At 40.5% G+C, this 18,355-nt stretch overlaps 1 protein-coding gene across 3 annotated transcripts in view; it reads right to left on the bottom strand.

The window, feature by feature from the left end:
* Positions 1-18,355, bottom strand: part of LOC127045478 (sodium channel protein type 5 subunit alpha-like) — a 365,137-nt gene that overhangs the window by 274,575 nt on the left and 72,207 nt on the right. For 2 of the 3 annotated variants that reach the window (XM_050941519.1, XM_050941518.1), the window contains exons 1-2: positions 9,879-9,963; positions 5,486-5,614 (exon numbers count right to left, since the gene is read on the bottom strand). In XM_050941519.1, coding sequence (XP_050797476.1) covers positions 5,486-5,614; positions 9,879-9,958 — 209 coding nt within the window. In that variant the 5' untranslated portion in view covers positions 9,959-9,963. Of the gene's footprint in view, positions 1-5,485; positions 5,615-9,878; positions 9,969-18,355 lie in introns of those variants that run through there. The other variant, XM_050941520.1, reaches the window with a different exon arrangement.

The raw sequence follows: 18,355 nt of genomic DNA, 5'->3' as shown, positions 1-18,355 counted from the left end.
TTCTTACCTGGGATTACTGAAATAGTTTTAAAAGCTCTCAATACCCTGAAAGTCCGAAGAGGTGTAACACTGACTAGTTTCACAAATTCTCCTACATACCTGTAGAATTAAATCACAGTTATTTGGAATTATACAGTAGAGCGTGCTATTGGATTGAATGAACAGGGCATTCACTTGTAAGAATGAATGCATCTGAATGAACAGTACACCCACTTTATAAGGCTGTTCTTATTTGCCATTCTTCCTGAGTATATCATATCGCACAAGATGCTAAATGTTCCCTAAATGTTCATAAATCTTACGAACCAGGCACAGCTTTCTTTAAAACTATACATAGGAGTTGGTTTTAACAGTGCTCAGCAGTGCATATTATACACACTATACCATCATGTTTCAGATTTAACCCCCTCAGGAATTACTGAAAACTTTTAAAAAACCAGGAAAATAAATTTCCTATCGTAGTTTTAAAAATTAAGTCTACAATATTCCCTGTAATACTGACATAACAGATTAAATCAATCTTATATAATACAAGAGAAAATATCAACGTAAATAATTCCAGGGGATTATTTCTCATATATTGCTTTGGCACATTGCACAACTGATATGAGCCCTGAGAGACGATGAGAAAAGTAGTTATTTATTGCCTGAAATTGCAGAAGACTGATTTTAAGTGAGGACTATACTTTCAATCCCGTAGTAATGCATTTCTCATAAAAAATACTGGTCCTGACACTCTACAGCCTTGCACATCATGTTGTCACTGATACTCATGCAAAGTGAGGTAAAATGTGAGTGTAAATGCTACTACTAGGGTAACTAATTGGAGAATTCTGATTTGGGGCTGTTTCACAAGTTATTTCCTCCAACCTAGTGTAGTGTATGCAGCCTATCCACCATCTCACCTTCTAACCTCTTGGGTTCTAGCATGATTATGGGAAATTATATTTGCAAATTTTAGTTCCCGCAGATCCTCTATCCAATGGAATTTGTGTTTCAAGGATGAAGCTCACTGGGTTTTGTGCAGATACCTCTAGAGGGGTTATAGAGCAGCCTCTCCACATCTGCTAATCCAGATTATGACCTGCAACAGCAACACTGGTTCTCTTCTCCAGAGTCTCACGGGAGAGTTTGAGCAAACAGATTTGCCTTATCAGTAGTTCCTCCCTTAGCCCACCCTCAATAGCTCTCTATTCCAGTCGAATGAGGGCTAACACCAAAACCCCCTTCTGCAGCAGGAGGGGGTGTGAAAACTTCCTTCAGCAGCTGCTATTCCATCCCCAATGGCAGAGCCTCCACATTTGTCTGAATTTCATTCTAGCTGTATGTAATTCAGTTCCCCAAATGTCCAGAAATTATAAGTGATCTATGGCACGTGGATGTGGTTTTGCTCACTGCAGATTTGTAAAAGCATATTAATAATCTGTAGATGAGCATATAACCAAATGATACAAGTGATATTGCTTTTTGTTCCCAGTATGGCATTTAAAAACTGAAGAGCAAGCCCAGCGAGTGCACAGCGAGTGTAGTACTGTATATTGTATGCTCCCGTACAATATGGAAAACAGACTCTGTGTACATTCTGCAATGCTTATTGTTCTATTGAACTAAAAGATGCTGTCTGTATCTATGACCTATACAACTAGTTCTATAATATGCTCAGGAGGGGAGATACTGTAATTTCACAGTAATGACCCAATAACTCTAAAAGAAACTATAGGACTTGTACAATAACATTTGCTAACAAAACAACTTTTATCTCCTGATAACTGTTCAGTTAACTCAGATCAACATTATACTTATTGGCTGAGCACATCAAAGCTTTACACCCATGAATTTGTGTGGGATAAAACCTTGCACATTTCAGCACTCCCTATCCCGTTACGAATCCTCACACACAATTCACTGCTCATGCTTCCAGGTGCATAGGCAGAACTACCAATAATATCACACCAACTATAAGCAAAAAAGACTGTAGAGCTACCTGAGATTCAGTACAATTCTGGTTTTAATGATTTGCAAATTGCATTCATGTAAGGTACAAATCATGTCAGAATAGAGCCCAATATTCAAAGCTTCTCACTATCTGCTGTTAAATATACCTGGAAAACAAGATTCATAACATTCAGATTGTCTTGCAATCAGTTTTAACTCTCTCACTGCTACTTGAGTGCCTGAAGAACTGTTTCCTACTGGAGGAGAATACGATTGTTTCTATTCCATTCCAGCCCTATTCAATAACTGAACCCCTCAGTTCTGTCAAAAACACATTTGATTAAAATATGTTAATATGAAATGGCTTAGAATAGGCACCAACAGGAGTATAAGATGATTCTGAAGCATCTGGTTATTGAAATAATTTTGTTTCATCTGTGTGTGTTTTTCACTGCAGACCCTCTATTTTAGGGGGCCTTAAGTGATTAAAAAATCATTTGGACAGTAATTTGGCAGACAGCCTAGGAACAAAATACTGGGGCCTATTCTCTTGCCAAAGGGTGTGGTATCTTACTGACAAGCAGACCAGTTTCAAGATAAATCTTTATTATGAGCAGGCACTATATACAGATTTGAGTTAACGAAACTTTCTACTACTCTGCGTAGCTGCAGCCAGCAACTTCCCTGTCCTGGACTTTGTTTCTGCCCCAGCAAGAAGTGTCCCAGGAAACCCAAAGACTGCCTCTACAGTGCACAGGAAGTATGGCATCTCTGCACTTGCTGGAGAACATACTCTCTAGAACAATGAGGCCTTCTGTGTGGGTGCTACGAAGCCACTGACAGGAGAATTGGACCCCAAATCATTTTCGTACCACTGCAAGAACTAAAACGCACGCACAATATCACAAAGAGGGAAAGTCCTGTAGGCTCGATGGGCTAAATTCTAGTTTCTTCACAAGTGGGTGAAATTCACCCTAGTGCACCAGAGCCACCAAAGACCTGTGATCTGCTTAAGTCCCAGGTAAACTAAGTGGGGCACAAGTTTTGTGCTGGCTCTCTCTGCACAGGAGTGAATTTCACCCAGTCCAAGTAGTTCTGTGATGCAGTATGAGAATAGAATATCACCCCCCACCATTCAGCTGAGAAGCAGCCATGCAGCAGATGCACAGCCACTTTGCAGCCTCAAGGCTAGGTAGCCTCTGCATTATTGCAGGCCCACCATTCTTACCGTTACTCTCTCCTGATCCACTTTTACCCATTCTAAAAGTTCTCTGTTTGCTAGGGTAGAGGGAACTGCTGAATAACACAGCTCCACAATATACCAGAGTTGGAGACTCCTGTATGAGCTCCTTGCCCCACCCACCACCTCACGGACAATGGAACTACACTGCCTTGCTTTTGCTACTTGCTGACATTCCGTGCCTGTGAAGGGGATGGCAGAATTGTACCACTCCTCCCCTAGGTATAATTCCACTCTACTTCTAAATGCAATAAAGAAGGATCACACACAGCACCACAGAGGGAACATATTTAACTTAAACTGATGCAAAAAGACAATTAACATGGGGTTGGTCCCCAAAAGGGCCTCTTCTTTAGGGCACCATTTTTAAATGCTTATCATAGGCATGCCCAGATGCTGATTTCAGAGTAACTCAGAATCTGGCCATCTTAATACTAGATCTGAGCCAAAGACCATTGAAGTCAAGGGGAGTATTTTTATAGAAAATAATGGCAATTATTTTACACCTCTAAATATTGTTCTTTTGAGCAATATTAATAGAAACTTATATCCCAAACCTGCCCCCGTAAGACTCTTGCAACTAACTTCAATGTCCCGTAGCTGTGCCTGGACCAGGGGATGGATGGACACATTTTACCTAATTTTGGATCCACTCAAATATGATGATTCAGGATTTCAGCTCAAATATCAATGTTTGCATTCTGCTGGAAGGAGGCTTTAAACAAAGGAGGAGAAAGAAGGCAGAGAGAACAAAAATTCAATGGGGAAAAAACCAGCAGAAATATGTAGCAGAAAACAGGTCAGGGTGGAGGGAGAGAAAAGAAAATACAGAGATACCAAGAGGGGAGAGAGAATGGGGAAGGAGAGAGGAAGAGAGAAAATAATATTTTAACAAAATAAACACAGAGTATTCGATATTGCAAAATAGAGTTTCGGGCTGATTCCCCAGGGCATCACTCCAGGTTTATGCTGGTGTAATTCCACTGAAATCAATGGCCCAGGTTCTCCTGTACACTGAGATCTGCTTGGAGCAGGATGGGGGAGGGCATCAAGGAGCTGACTGGGGGGTTCTGACTTTCTGAGATGATCTGCACAGGCCCCGTCTCAAGGGTCCACGTTCCACAGGGGATTGGTGGAGTTCACCGCATTCTGACCACACACACTGCCTACACTCAATCAGAATGGTGAGGTGGGCAGAGTCAGACATGAGTGACTCTGTGTCAGCTGAGAGCTCCCCCAGACCAGAGATATTCTTGGCTAGACAGATACCTCTGCTCACCAGCTTCTTTGCATTGCCAGAACCCAAAATAGACTGACTTACAATGCAGAGGGCACTCAAGCATGGAGTGGGAGGCAGTGATAGGACCTTGTTCCCAGTATATGCAACAAGCTTCTGTTTAGCTTCAAAAAACACAAGGAGTTTTACCTCAGTTCCCACAGAAAAAGTATTGGTTAAGTTACAGGGGGAGGAAAGGAGTTTGTCAGCTCAGTTTAGCTTGGTGACCGAGAGCATTGCAAATCCCGAAGCTTTGCTCTGTTCTAACCTCCTCTCAATACCCACATCCATTGTGGGCCACAGATTCCTGAGCACTTCCCCACTCTACATATGCCGGAGCAGTGCAGGGGCATCTTTCCGGGAGAAGTTCATAACTTCTTATTTCCTTTTTAATTGTGTTATTATCTTGCTGGCTTCGGGTGTGTTATTGGGGGTCGGGTGAGATTTTTACAGGATTTTTATTTTATTTGAGGTAACTACTAATTAAAATGTGTTATTTATTGTTAACAATCCCGATTATGCATACTAGTTACTATTTTCTATGTACAAGAGGGAGACAGTCATAACATCAGAGCTACCTCTGTGGCCTGTGTCAGGAATGGAAGTATCAAAGAGGAGAAGGCATTTCAATTTTTATTGCAATGCAGTTATCTCTAAACAGATATATTTATGTATTTCATCACTTGCATTCTCCTAACACTTTCCATCCAAAAATCTTACAGCACTCACAAACATGAATTAATTAAGTCACATAAACCCAGATATTATTATAACCAATTTACAGATAGATAAACTGAGGCACAGAGAGGTTAAACAACTTGCTAAAGATCACCCAGCAAGCTGCCAAAATCTGTACTGGAACTTAGGAAAAAGTTTTCTGCTCTAGAACCACTCAGGAACAATTCCATAGAGATTTGTTGTAGCTGAAGTATTGTGCTGGTACACTGGTGAACAACAGTTACTAAAAAGAACAGGCAAAAAGTATTTACACTGCATGTTACGCTCTTGAAAAAGAACAATGGAGTGCTACTTACGCCATAATAATGACACTGAAATCCAGCCAATTCCATGGATCTCGAAGGAAGGTGAATTCTGTCATACAAAATCCTCTTGCCAGTATTTTTATCAATGATTCAAAAGTGTAAATACCAGTGAAAGTGTACCTGGGGAGTAAAGTGTCCAAGAAAATCAAGATCATTAGCAGTTAATGAAGGAGTTGAGGCACATTCAGCTTATTCACTCTGGGCCCAATCCTACTCAAATGAGAAATTCCTACTCATTACAATAGGATTACTCATATGAGTAATGGTTGTGGCATCAGGCCCTTTGTGAGCTGCTTCACGTGTGGACCCGGTAACATATGAGAAATGGGGAAGCACATGTGACAGCCTTATAATGAATGCAGGCTTCACTGCAGCGTATCTTCATGAATCTGCAGTCACTGAATGAGACATGAAAACTATCTAGAAACATTACATTACTGGACTCTGAAGCTAGCAATAGTCAATGGAAAAGGAATGGATTATGTAGCATTCCCTGTTATAGATCATATTTAAGTGAAAGATTCTATTCATACCTCTCATCTCTTTCTATCCAGATCATATCAATGTTCAATAGATGAAATCATGATTCAGCTTCACCTAATGCATTACAAAGACAGATTCCCAACTGCCAAGTTCCTGATGTTTCACTGTCTGTGGTAAATAACACCAGTCACAAGCATTAAATAGCAGTGTAATGTCCTAACTGAAAATATGCATTATATGTAATGATTTGGACCTGCTGGGAATTAATAAGGGGGCAGCAGTGTGTTTTTATTTACAACAGTAAGTTGTGTACTACCAACAGCTTCTTCACTGTGAATGACAAAATGGATAGAAGTATTCCATGAGTTTTCCTTTGCAATAAATATAGTTAGGCCAAAACTGAGCACATTCTGTATGGACAGTAGCCAGGGACTTGAGCAACAGGATTCAGAGCTGGATCCTATTTCACCCAGTAGAGTTCATGGGTTAAATCTTGGCCTCATAGACTTCAGTGGAGCCAGGGTTTCACCCTATGATTAGTCAGGTCTAGGGATTTCCCCTCAGGACCATTTCTAATAAAGAACTGAAATTATATAGCTCTAGCACTTCAAAAAGAAATGGATTTTTACTAACATCGGTAGAAAAACTTAGATTGTAAGCTCTTTAGGGCAGGGGCCATCTCTTTGTTATGTGTTTATGCAGTGCCTCAACACAATGGGATCCTGGGCCTGCCTGTGTCTTTTTCCTTCACTCCTGATTTGTTGGATTGTTTTACCCACCTGGTTGTCAGGACTGTACTTTACGTGACCAAACCATCTCAGATTGGACTGCCTCATTTTTTCCATTGGTGAGTGTTAGAGAGATGCCCAAAGTTAACACCCCCCTCAGATAATAATAAATAGTAATCTTTAAAAACACATCACCAACAACCCTCTCTACCACCTGCCCCCATTGGCCTCTTATTTTTATTTTTAACTACTCTGATGAAGTGAAGATGCATTTGATAACCAGGCAGAATTCTCATTCTGATTTTTATAGGTGGGCCCCCATTTAAAAAAAAATGGCACACACACGAAAAAGCCTCACAACTCATATGCTACCACATGGGTCTCTTCACTGGAAATAGCTGTTTTTGTGTAATTTTCATTCCCCAGAATGCTGATCCTCTGTCTGGTCTAGTCTGTGTGTACTAAATACATGCATTGTCCATTAATGCCAGCTCACACATGGGCACATAGCACCTGATCCCAAATACACTGAAGTCAGGAGTCATGACTTGACTAATGGTTGTTAGCTCAGGCCCTCATGATGAAATCCTGGTTCCATTAAAGTCAACAGGAGCTTTGCCAGTGACTTCAATAGAGCCAAGATTTTACCCCGGTGCTCATAATCTAAAGAATGGAAACATCACCATATAAAATTGCATGAACACACAAATACCACAGGTTGGTTTGGTGCTTTGCAAGAATAGGTGGTGTAGCAAATAAGGGCCAGATTGTGCCCAGCTGTTTCATGAGTGCACTAAGAGGGAGGCAGGATGCAAAGTCTTCTTGTACTAGTGCCCTTAGTTCTGCAGCTGAACACAATTAAAGCCCCTCTCAGGGCCCCTGGAGGTGCTAGCCACTGAAGAGTCAATGGCCCTGTTCTCCCTCCACACCAGCCAGCAGAGCTCAGTTGGATATTACGTGAGTGTTTCAGACACCCTATAACATACCTGTTGGAACTACAGGTGCTGACACACCCCTAGGTTTGAAGTGGTTTCCATTTTGATTCAATGGCTCTCAGTAACCCCACTATACAAATTGCTCCAGCACCCCTCCCCTCTAATGGTGTGATCTAGCACGCCCACTGTCTCTGTGAACCTCCCTGCAGTTTTGGGAGAGGAATCGTCTCAGGGTTCCCACGTCTTTTACTGAGATCTTCATGGCTTCTAGATTTGGTGCTGCTTCTGATATCCAAAATACAGGCCAAACAATTGACAGGGGCCCTTTAAGCATATGTTTTCATTAATAAATGTGAAAAGATATACAAAGAATTAAAAAATAACTTCGCTGTGCATATGCTCGTTAAAATGATAAAGAGCTTTCCTTTGTTCAACATGTCAGCTGGTTTAATTGATTTCACAGTCATCGTCTAATTCTGAATGGATGTGGAGGTCCTTCAGCAATGCAAGGGTTTCTATAACAACAGAAGCCACTCTGCTAATTGATCTTTTGGGGCCAAGTTAAATCCATTTCTTTTTTTCAAAATGTAAGTGTTTATACCACTTATTTTTAAGTGGTGCTTTATAACATATGTACAAAGCACCACTCTCTTGTTCATTGTGGGGTTCTGCATCCTCACTGAGGCAACAAGGCAAAACAGAGTGATTTTAGATTCTTACAATGTATTATTGGTCTAATTTTACAAATAATTCTTAAATTAAAGTTCATTGGGTCATTCTTGTCTTTAAAATTAGCTACCTTTGAGTTTGTGCTTTGAATTTGAGGAGGAAAGACTGAGAGGTATTTTTTTTTATGAAAAGAAAAGGATTCATTCCACACTGCATGATCAATGAATGCTTCTGTTCTAGACTATGATTTGTTGCACAGCCTATTTGGTGCACTGAAGACATTATTTACATTTTACTCACTGAAGGAAGTGTCTAGTGCTTTAATTTTTCCCTCTAGAACATTCAAATTCCAAAGTACAGACCTGTAGACTGACTCATGCATCCATATGATATCTATATTTCAGTCAAATACATGATGGGTACTGTACTTTGTAACAATTTCCAACAGGAAAAAGACAACACTGTGGGAAGGGGTGTGGAAGAAAGCAACAGGCATAGCTGTAAGGTAGTAAAATCATACTGAAACACATGATGCATCCTGATATTAGGATGTTATGATGATCAAATCAGTTGTTAGGTTCAGAGCTGGCTTAAAGTTAGTAATTTCTGGAAGCAATTCTTTTTCTAGAAGATGTGCCTTGCATGATCTTGGGAAGCCTAAAGAAGAGAAGTGCACTTTGCTATCTCTCCCTAAGGCCCTGACTAGACCAGCCACCAGGCTAAAGAACAGCAGATGGCTGTGTTTATCATATGTCAGGCAAAAATAAAAAGTCTGTTCTGATTGGTTCAATGAGCCAAAGTAATTGTTTAATGTACTATATGTTGATTAGCTTGTGCATCTGGTATCTATTTCCATAAGGAATATTTTGAAACAACTTACAGAAATGCAAACTTACCAGCCTTAACTTTAAAGCTAGCTTAAAAAAAAAAAAACAGAACAGGAAATGGTCAGTTAAAGCTCTGAGGGTTTTCTGGGAGCTCTGACCATCTGAGAAATTCAGACAACCCCACAGAGAATTCCAAAGGTTTGGTAGTTTCTCATAAAATATTTCTAGAAATTATTTGTATATACCATAGCTCTTTTCATTATGGCCTTGGTCCAAAGCCCACTGATATCAGTAGAAGACTGCACTGATGTCAACGGGCTTTGGATTATGCCTTTAGGTTTGAACCAAGCATGTTCTGTAAGTATTTTCTGAAATCATTCAATTAGAAGTACAGTAACATATTTCACTGTATTCAGCTTCTGAATCCCTTACATGGAAACTCAGGAAGGCAGGCCAATTTCAAATGGAGCTCTAATCATACCATGATTCCATTCAGATGTAGCATAGCAGGTGCATTCAGCAAAAAGTATGAGTTTAGTAGACGGAAAATTGTTAACTTACTTTCTAAGGGAGTTTTCAGAGGCGAGAAATACCTGGCAAAACATTTTGTCAGGACAAATAGTGCACAGAAGTCAATATTAATGGAAAAAATTAGATAACAGCAAACAAAATGAGAAGACTACAATGAAAGAGTATAGAAGAGCTAAAGGTAGGGCCGACACCGAGCTGCAGAGATACTTACTCAACATATTTATTCCATGACTGAACCTCCGATTGTGCCATGAACACACAGTTGGTTAAAATAGTGCACATAATAAACATACTGAACAATGTAAATATACAAGTTAAGGAAAAACGTGACTGTGTAAAAAGACCTCAGAAAAGGTCCCTAATTTTTTCAAGCACTGCATATTTGATCTGATGACTCATTCATATTTTGTAGCATGCATAAACATTAACACATAGAAGTTGTGTGCAATTATATATGAAGGAATACCTGGACATCTAATCATAGTAAAATCTTTGGGCTCTATGCTGCTTTATTTCATTATCTACATCTTTTATGCATATTTTGAATAGTAAAATGGATGCAGCGATTGTGCAGCATTCAATGAATACAACACCCAAAACATATAATCATGTGAAGGTTTGGATTTTGTGACAGCGTGCTTAGGTGTGAACCTCAGCATGAGAGGAGCATTTATGCATTTTAAACTATAAAACGGAAACCACTCGTCTGCTAATTCTGTCTCAGTACTTTATGCTGTATCCTGAAACAAAGAAGAAACTATCAGTAGATAATAATATACAGGGAGAGATTGTGTAGGAAAACTGTCTGAAAATCATGTATTCATCTTCAGGCTCTTGAGACCCTCCCTCAAAGCTGCCACCTTCCCGCTCTATTAGTATTGGGTCATCTGAACCTGCTTGGCAATGGGGCAAACTCTAGATCACGTCTTTTCATTCACTCCAATGGGCTTTGAGTCATGCCCTGGGTATGGAGGGGTTACTAAAGGCTAGTAGCTGCATGGCAGTACTGTAATTTTGCACATGTACAGGCCCAATTTATAAACATTGTTGCCTCAGTTAGGGCACCAAATATTCTATTAGGAAATGAAGAGCAACATTCAGACTCTCAAATATGCATTCTGCTCACCTAGATGCTGATTTGAGACCCCAAATATGGAACTAGACATCCTAAATTGAGTTCTCAAGTTTGAAAATTGGGTTTCCTGAATCACTTCCTTTAAAACAAAAGCTGCATGCTGTGAAAAGTACTAAGTGTAATGGGATTCTCATTTGTTCATACAGGTTCATGTTTTACTGATATTATCCATAAGTGGGAAGCACAGAAAGCATAGGAAAATGACCTGGCATTTTGTCGATATCCTAGGATACACATAAGAGAAAAGAGAATTGGAATGAGAATTTCCTTTGTTAATTGAGAAAAGATACACACATTTTCACCTCCCACTTATCATAGTTCTATGATCATTTTACGTTATAGAAAAGCAATCTCACATGAGTTTTGAGGGTATGTCTGAAATGTTTGTATCTAAGCTACATGAAAATCATCCTTTTGTGGAACTACAATCTCTGCTGAATACAGAATGGAATGTTTTCTGATCTACTGCATACGCAATAGCAAGATCAAATAGGTAGTAACCACTTCATGTATTCCCATGTGAAAACTTAAAAACCAGTAATTGAACTCAAAGGGAATACTCACCCAAACACATTTTCCACTGCAGGGGCCTATGGCTCTTGATGCGCGACTGAAAGAGGGTATCTGGGAGCTAGCCTCATTTTCTTAATTCAGGCTTAGATTGGAGTGTAATGGTTGTGTCTATCAAGTAACTTGATTAGGTTATTACATATTTTCAGGTACAAAAAGACTGAGCATCACCTAGAAAACTGTGGATTACTTTTCAACTACAGTGAAAATTCTATGAAAAAAAATGGACAGCAAGCAATTTTCAGGCTTTTTCAAACAAGCAAAATCTTCAGTTTAAGCTTAAACAAAGAAAGATTTGCAATCACTCTGTTTTGGCCCCCCAAAAAACCATATATCCTTATAGCCTTATATAGCCATGTAGCCGTACTAAGAAACTGAATCAAGTAACATTCCAGGGATGCCTTTATTAGAGGTAAGGGGTTGGGGGAACTAATCTTCTTGGTTTGAGACTAGCTGGAGCAGTCAAAAGGGCATTAAATTAACACCACAGGGGAAGGTGCTAAGGCAGCAGCTCTGGTACAAACTAAAACTCAGTATGTCACAAACAAATTGAACCAATGTGATGATGAACGTGAAAAGAAGACATTTTTCAGTAGTTTATGTACTACTACTAGAAGTCTGAGTAAAAAGCAAGAGGAGCTACATAATTGGCATTATGAAAACCTGCTGAGATGATTGGAATGTTAAAATCACTGGTTATAACCTGTTAAAGGAGGATATAATGGGTAAAAATTGAGGATGAGGGGTTGCCACTATATATTAAAGACACCATTCCCTGTTTTAGAGTTACTGATTGTTCATAAGAGTAGGATCTTGAATGCACCTTCATCATTGTGCTAACTGAGAAAGCCCAGAAAGGATACTGGTGAAGGTCTGTTACAGAAAAGGACACATTAAGGCATAACAAGAACCAGTGCTGAAGCCAGACCAATTCGAAGTAGAAATTAGGCACTAATTTTGAACAGTGAGGATGATAAATCATGGAACAAACTACCAAGAGATGTAATGGATTCTTCATCTCGTAATGTCTTAAAAATGAAGATTGGATGCTTTTCTAGAAAATATGCTTTAGTCAAACACAACTTATTGGATTCAACACAGGGTAACCGGGGGAAATGTGATGGTCTGGGATATACAGGTCAGACTAGATGATTCGATGGTCTCTTCTGGCCTTAAACATTATGATGTATGAAAAGTTGAGGCTGGTAGCATTGCCTTTTATTAAGGTTGCCATTGTAAAAGCCTGTTTGCAGTTGCTTACAACTGTGTCAAATTTTAACCATCTGAGCTGAAGTGTTTCATGGTATCTGTCTTTTTCCATCTCAGTGAAAATCTGCCCCAATTTGACCAAGTTATAAGCCTTTGGAAAAAAAAATCACACTTCACACGTGCTTAGTACAGACTTGGACATTAGCAGCTAAAATCTCCACAGATTCTGTCCCCAGTGAGCCTGCTCAGTTCTCTTACTGACCTATGTGCAGACCAGACAATGCATTCACAGTCCCCACAGAGTGACTTAGCATGTTCCATCCCCTCACAGCTCCTACATGTAACCAGACTGTACATGCACTACCCCCAAAGAATGATGGAGCATATACCATCCCAGGGCCAGAAAGGCAAAATTGGTCCTTCCCTGTAAGTGCTGCTTCTGGATGCTCCAGGCCAAGGTGGGGATGGGCACCAGAATTCAGAGCAGGGAGACTCTCTCTCCTGTGCTGTTATTGATCACGTTACTGGCACCTGTCACAAACAGATGGTTAAGGGTTAATGTTTCTTTTACCTGTAAAGGGTTAAGAAGCTCAGTAAACCTGGCTGACACCTGACCAGAGAACCAATAGGGGGACAAGATACTTTCAAATCTTGGTGGAGGGAAGTTGTTGTTTGTGTTTTTTGTTTGGTTTGTTGTTCGCTCTCGGGACTGATAGGGAAGGGACCTCATTCCACGTTCTCCAAATCTTTCTGAATCAGTCTTTCATGTTTCAAAATTGTAAGTAGTAGCCAGGGAAGGCGGATTAGTCTTATGTTTGTTTTCTCAACTTGTAAATGTGTCTTTTTGCTGGAAGGATTTTTACCTCTGTTTGCTGTAACTTTGAATCTGAGGCTAGGAGGGGGGGTCCCTCTAGTTTACATGAATATAAGTACCCTGTAAAGCATTTTCCATCCTGATTTTACAGAGATAACTATTAATTTTTTTCTTTCTTTAATAAAAAGCTTTCTTTTAAGAACTTAATTGATTTTTCCTTGTTTTAAAATCCAAGGGATTGAGTCTGAACTCACCAGGGATTGGTGGGGGGACAGGAAGAGGGATGGTTAATTCCTCCTTGTTTTAAGATCCAAGGAGTTTGGACTGGTGTGAAGCCTCTCAAGGCAACCCAGGGAGGGGAAAGTCTGTGGGGAAAAGGAGGGTGATGGTTAATTTCTCCTTGTTTTAAGACCCAAGGCGTTTGGGTCTGCATTCCCCAGGGAAGGTTTTGGGGGAACAGAAAGTGTGCCAGACACTAATTTCTGGCTGGTGGCAGCGTACCAGATTTAAGCTAGTAATTAAGCTTAAAAGTGTTCATGCAGGTCCCCACTTTTTGTACCCTAAAGTTCAAAGTGGGGGAAAAAACCTTGACAGCAGCCCATCAGTGTGGAGCAGAAAGCCACCTGACTCAAATGCAGAAGGGAAAAGCCCTAAAAGCCCAAAATACCCAAACTAATACTGCTTCTGCCCCTCTCAGGCTCTACTGAAGTGCTCTATTTCTTGGCCCCTTCTTCTGACCCCTGCAGAGCTTCTCTTATATTGCTTCCTCCTCCATTTGATTCCCTCACTGCCTCCCTTTCTCAGGGACTCTGGCATCTTCCCTTAGGGCAGTAGTTCTCAAACTTTTTTTTTCACAGACCACTTGAAAATTGCTGAGGGTCTCAATGGACCACTTAATGATCTTTCCAAATGTTGTTTGTACCATTAGCTAACTATTGTAAAGCACTTTGGATAAAGGCGCTATTATTAAAAAAACCTTAATAATAATTTACCAGCGTGGTTCCACTAGTTAGGTGGGTGGCCCTTCATTCTCTTGTATGCGGCCACCCAGGTGCACATCTTAGAGGGAACTACCCACGGACCACTTAAATGGAGCTTATGGACCACTGGTGGTCCACTGACCACAGTTTGAGAACCTCTGCCTTCAGGATCTCCCTGCTGCTGGTAGGCCCTATCCCACAGTTCCCCCACAGGAGCCTAAACTAATCTCTGTGGGTCTTTTTACAGACCCTTTCTCAGGGCCTTCCACTGCAGCCTGCCTGCTCTCTGGTCCCTCCCCAAGATGGTGTTCCCAGCTCTATTTAAGCAGCTCTTCCTGATTCTCTGCTGCTGGGGTCAATTATTTAAATTAAACTCACCCTACCACGCTCAGGTGTGATTACTAATTATCTCTGGGTTGCTAGGTCACAGGCAAGGCTAAGCCCAGCTTGCATATAGAGCCAGCCAGCCCATGACATACATCCCCCACGACCTTCTACAACCTTGCTCTGTCTCACAGCAAGTGTTACCACCTATGCTGGAGACTGCCCCATATTTTTTCCAGCTCTCCCTTCAGGTGATCAATTTCCACCTCCTTTTCTTTCACAGCTTGCTGTCTGGCCTCTTCTGCAGCATCCAGGTCCCCTCAATGTGTCTCAGTCAGGAAAAGCAGGTTTCTAATATCCTCTCCATTCATTGTTGTATTACAGTCCTTCTCACAGGCTTGTTTTTTCCCTGTTCCTTAAAAAACCTCCACCACCGACTTCTGCTCTCTTAGGGCTGCCTGCAGAGTTTGCCTCAGGTCACCTGGTTTCCCTTGCAGGCTCGCCACTTTCACCTCCTGTTCCTCATAGGTAACCATAGTCGCCAGCAAATCCTCTGGCTGTCAAGGGGTAACTGACAGCTGTATCAGGCACTTCCCTAACCATGGCATCCATCTTCACAGTAATCTCTGTGTTTGTGCCCACCTCAATATGGCTTGTGTCAACCTCTGTAATTCTCCCACCCTAATCTCTTTTGCCTTATTCCGTGTGGCTCTCTTGAATGGCTGTACACTTCTTTGTCATCAGCGTCACTCCTGGTTCACTTGCCTTGTGGGTATTCAGGCCGTCATATGCATTCGTATCATTCTACATGCCTTTCTTCCATTGCTTACTCAAGTTCCTGAATCTCTTCCTGCAGTAAGCACATTTCCTCTGAGGACAATGCCTTTATATATGTCCCACTTCTCTACAACCAAAACAGATAACACTTGTCCATGTCCTGGCCTGCGGCTCAGTTTTTCTGGCTTTCCTCATAGTTCACCCTGGCAAATCATTGTTTTCCCCCAACCTTACATAGGAGTCTTTCTTAGATGGCCCATACAACAACCACTATAACATCGCCTCAGACTTACTGGAGAAAGGGTATTTCAACATTAATTTTTGCCTTTAAAGTTACTTCTTTAATCTATGATAACCAAAGCTAACATACATGAGAACATCCATTAAGAATTTCCTTTTTCCAATACCAGACAAGGGAAAGGATATACTATGGACATTATCAAAAAGACAAGATTGAAACAAATCTCTCACAGAATATTGGAGATTTTTGTGCATAAGAAGTTACACAAAAACCATGTAATAATGGAATTGCGTAGGAGGAGGAGGGTTTGCAGGGAAAGGCAAAAGCAGAGCTGTTCATAAGGGTCTTGGATTAGCTTCTGCTTTAAAATATTGCATAGTGCAGTGCTCTTGGGACCAGTGAAAATAATTTAACCACTGTGTGTGTGCGGGGTCACATTCAGGGTCCCACTTTGGCAGCACAAGGCAGCTTGAAGGCCAGTTCATCCAACAAACTGAGGTTTCCACATGGACAAGGGAGGTGCTTAGGTGGCATTTCACTTTATTGACAGTGAGATTTTTGTCCTATTCATTAAAAAAATAAATATTCAAATATAAAATATTGTTAGAATATTTGATTTTATACCAGTTTTTATTTTAACTTGAAGATCAACATATATGTGACCTAGGCACTGTCCATACATTCAAGAAATATTGATAGTGTGTACTTTGGTTTGTTATAAGTAGACTAGTCTTTGTAGACAGCCCCTTAAACTAATCTGAGTTTGATATCTTTCTAATTCATATGCTACATGATGATAAAGTGCAGTGACTTGCATGAAACTTCACCTGCATCAGCAAACCACCCACTTGGAAGCAAAAATCTCAAAGCCTTTGGACAGTTTTTTAAATGAACCTTAACTACAGAGGATGGTGAAGCTGAGACACAGAAGCACAGAGAGGGCATGGAATGCCAATGCAATATTAAAATGGAGCAAAGACATAGTAGGAAAATATCAAAATTTAGAGAGCAAAGACAGAGACAGCCAGGAGACCATATACTTACATTGTAAGGTCATCAGAGAATCTTTTTTTGTTCTGTTTGTAGAGTACCTACCACAATAGGGTCCTGACCCATGACATAGGCTCTTAAGTGCTACCATGATACAAATCATAAATAATAAAATAAATAAATTAATTAATAAATAATAATAATAACAATAATAGGATGGCCTAAGGAGCAGAATAGGACACCAGCTTGGAGTGCTAGAGCCAGGACAGTTAAAAGAAAGTCAGAAGAGTCTGGGAGATTGTAGAAAAAGGAATGTGGAAACAGAAATAAGGATCTATGAACACCGCTGATAACTGCGAATGAGTAAGAGGAGCTGTGGACAAAATAGTATGTGATTTTGTAATTTAGACTATTTCATGATGCATATGAACAAGGGAGCTGAATTAAGGTTACAAGAAATCAAACTGTGGTTGGAACTCAGGATCTGGCCCATCAACCCCAATGCTGCCAGAAATGGAGTAGCCAGAAAATTGAGAAAACAAAGGGCAGAAGTCAAGGACAGAGGAAGTGTTTGTAGCTTGTCTTGTGTTTAGCTTGTAAGCTCCTTTCGGCAGGGATGTCTTTTTGTTTGGTGTTTGTACAGTGCCTAGCACAATGGGATCCTGCCATATGGTTGCATCCCTAGGCTTTATGATAATATAAATAGAAAAAAAGAGTAATAATAGTGTAGAGTCAAAGGGTATTCTTGTAACTTCACATAGAAAGAGGGAATGACTTTACTCCATAGGCAGTGCTGATCTATGTTCCTGAAGCTTTGACTGGGCATTTGGCCTGAGACTTGAGATGCTGTCAGTAATCTTAGTGATGATTGTCTTGGCACATTAGAGGTCAATATCTGCTCCAAGTCCTTTGAGGCAGTGCTTGACTTAGCAACCTGCACCTAATACATGCTGTGTTAGGGATACATGCTGACGTTTCAAGCATTCTAAAGCTTCAACCTCCAACCTGGGTATAGGAGCTGAGTGCTTCAAAGGCATCAGAACTCTGTTACAAGTCCTATCTGAAGAAACAAAACACTTGTCTTTGTTTCAGGATTTACTCACAGAGGCAGGTGGGAGAGATGAAAGGAAGAAAGTCTGATAAAATCTTAGCTTGAAAAAAAACACCCGAATCAACTGGGTCATGGACCCTACAGAAAACTGTAAGACAACAGTCACATCTGTGTGTAATGACAAAAGGAAGCAGCAGTTTGAGACACTTTCTGTCAGCAGTGAGAAAGGAACTGAGTGTAGAGGTTTTAGGATCTGCTACATCCACCTCAGCAGAGTTGGGTACATACCACCTACTGCCAAGATGGTTTAAGAGATTTACAATTGTAAAGCTTGGAGAATTCCACCAGTTAGGTCCTGGAAATGTGGACATTCAGAGAAATGGGACTTGGCTGAAATATTCAGCTATTGTGTGGTACCACTGTCGGAGCTGTTTGTACAGAATAAAATTTGTTTAACGAGAGTTTAAAAATATTAGCTGACAATTAAATAATGACTTCAGCTGGGATGGGAATATCTCGTAGTCATGAGAAGAAAAGGACAAGAATACTATCTGATATCAGTAGGGTGAGTGAAATTAGTAGGGTAACGAAGGCCAG

Source organism: Gopherus flavomarginatus, chromosome 2 (assembly GCF_025201925.1).
Source record: "Gopherus flavomarginatus isolate rGopFla2 chromosome 2, rGopFla2.mat.asm, whole genome shotgun sequence".
Classification (NCBI taxonomy): Eukaryota; Metazoa; Chordata; order Testudines; family Testudinidae; genus Gopherus; species Gopherus flavomarginatus.
This window is presented reverse-complemented; position numbering and strand designations above follow the sequence as displayed.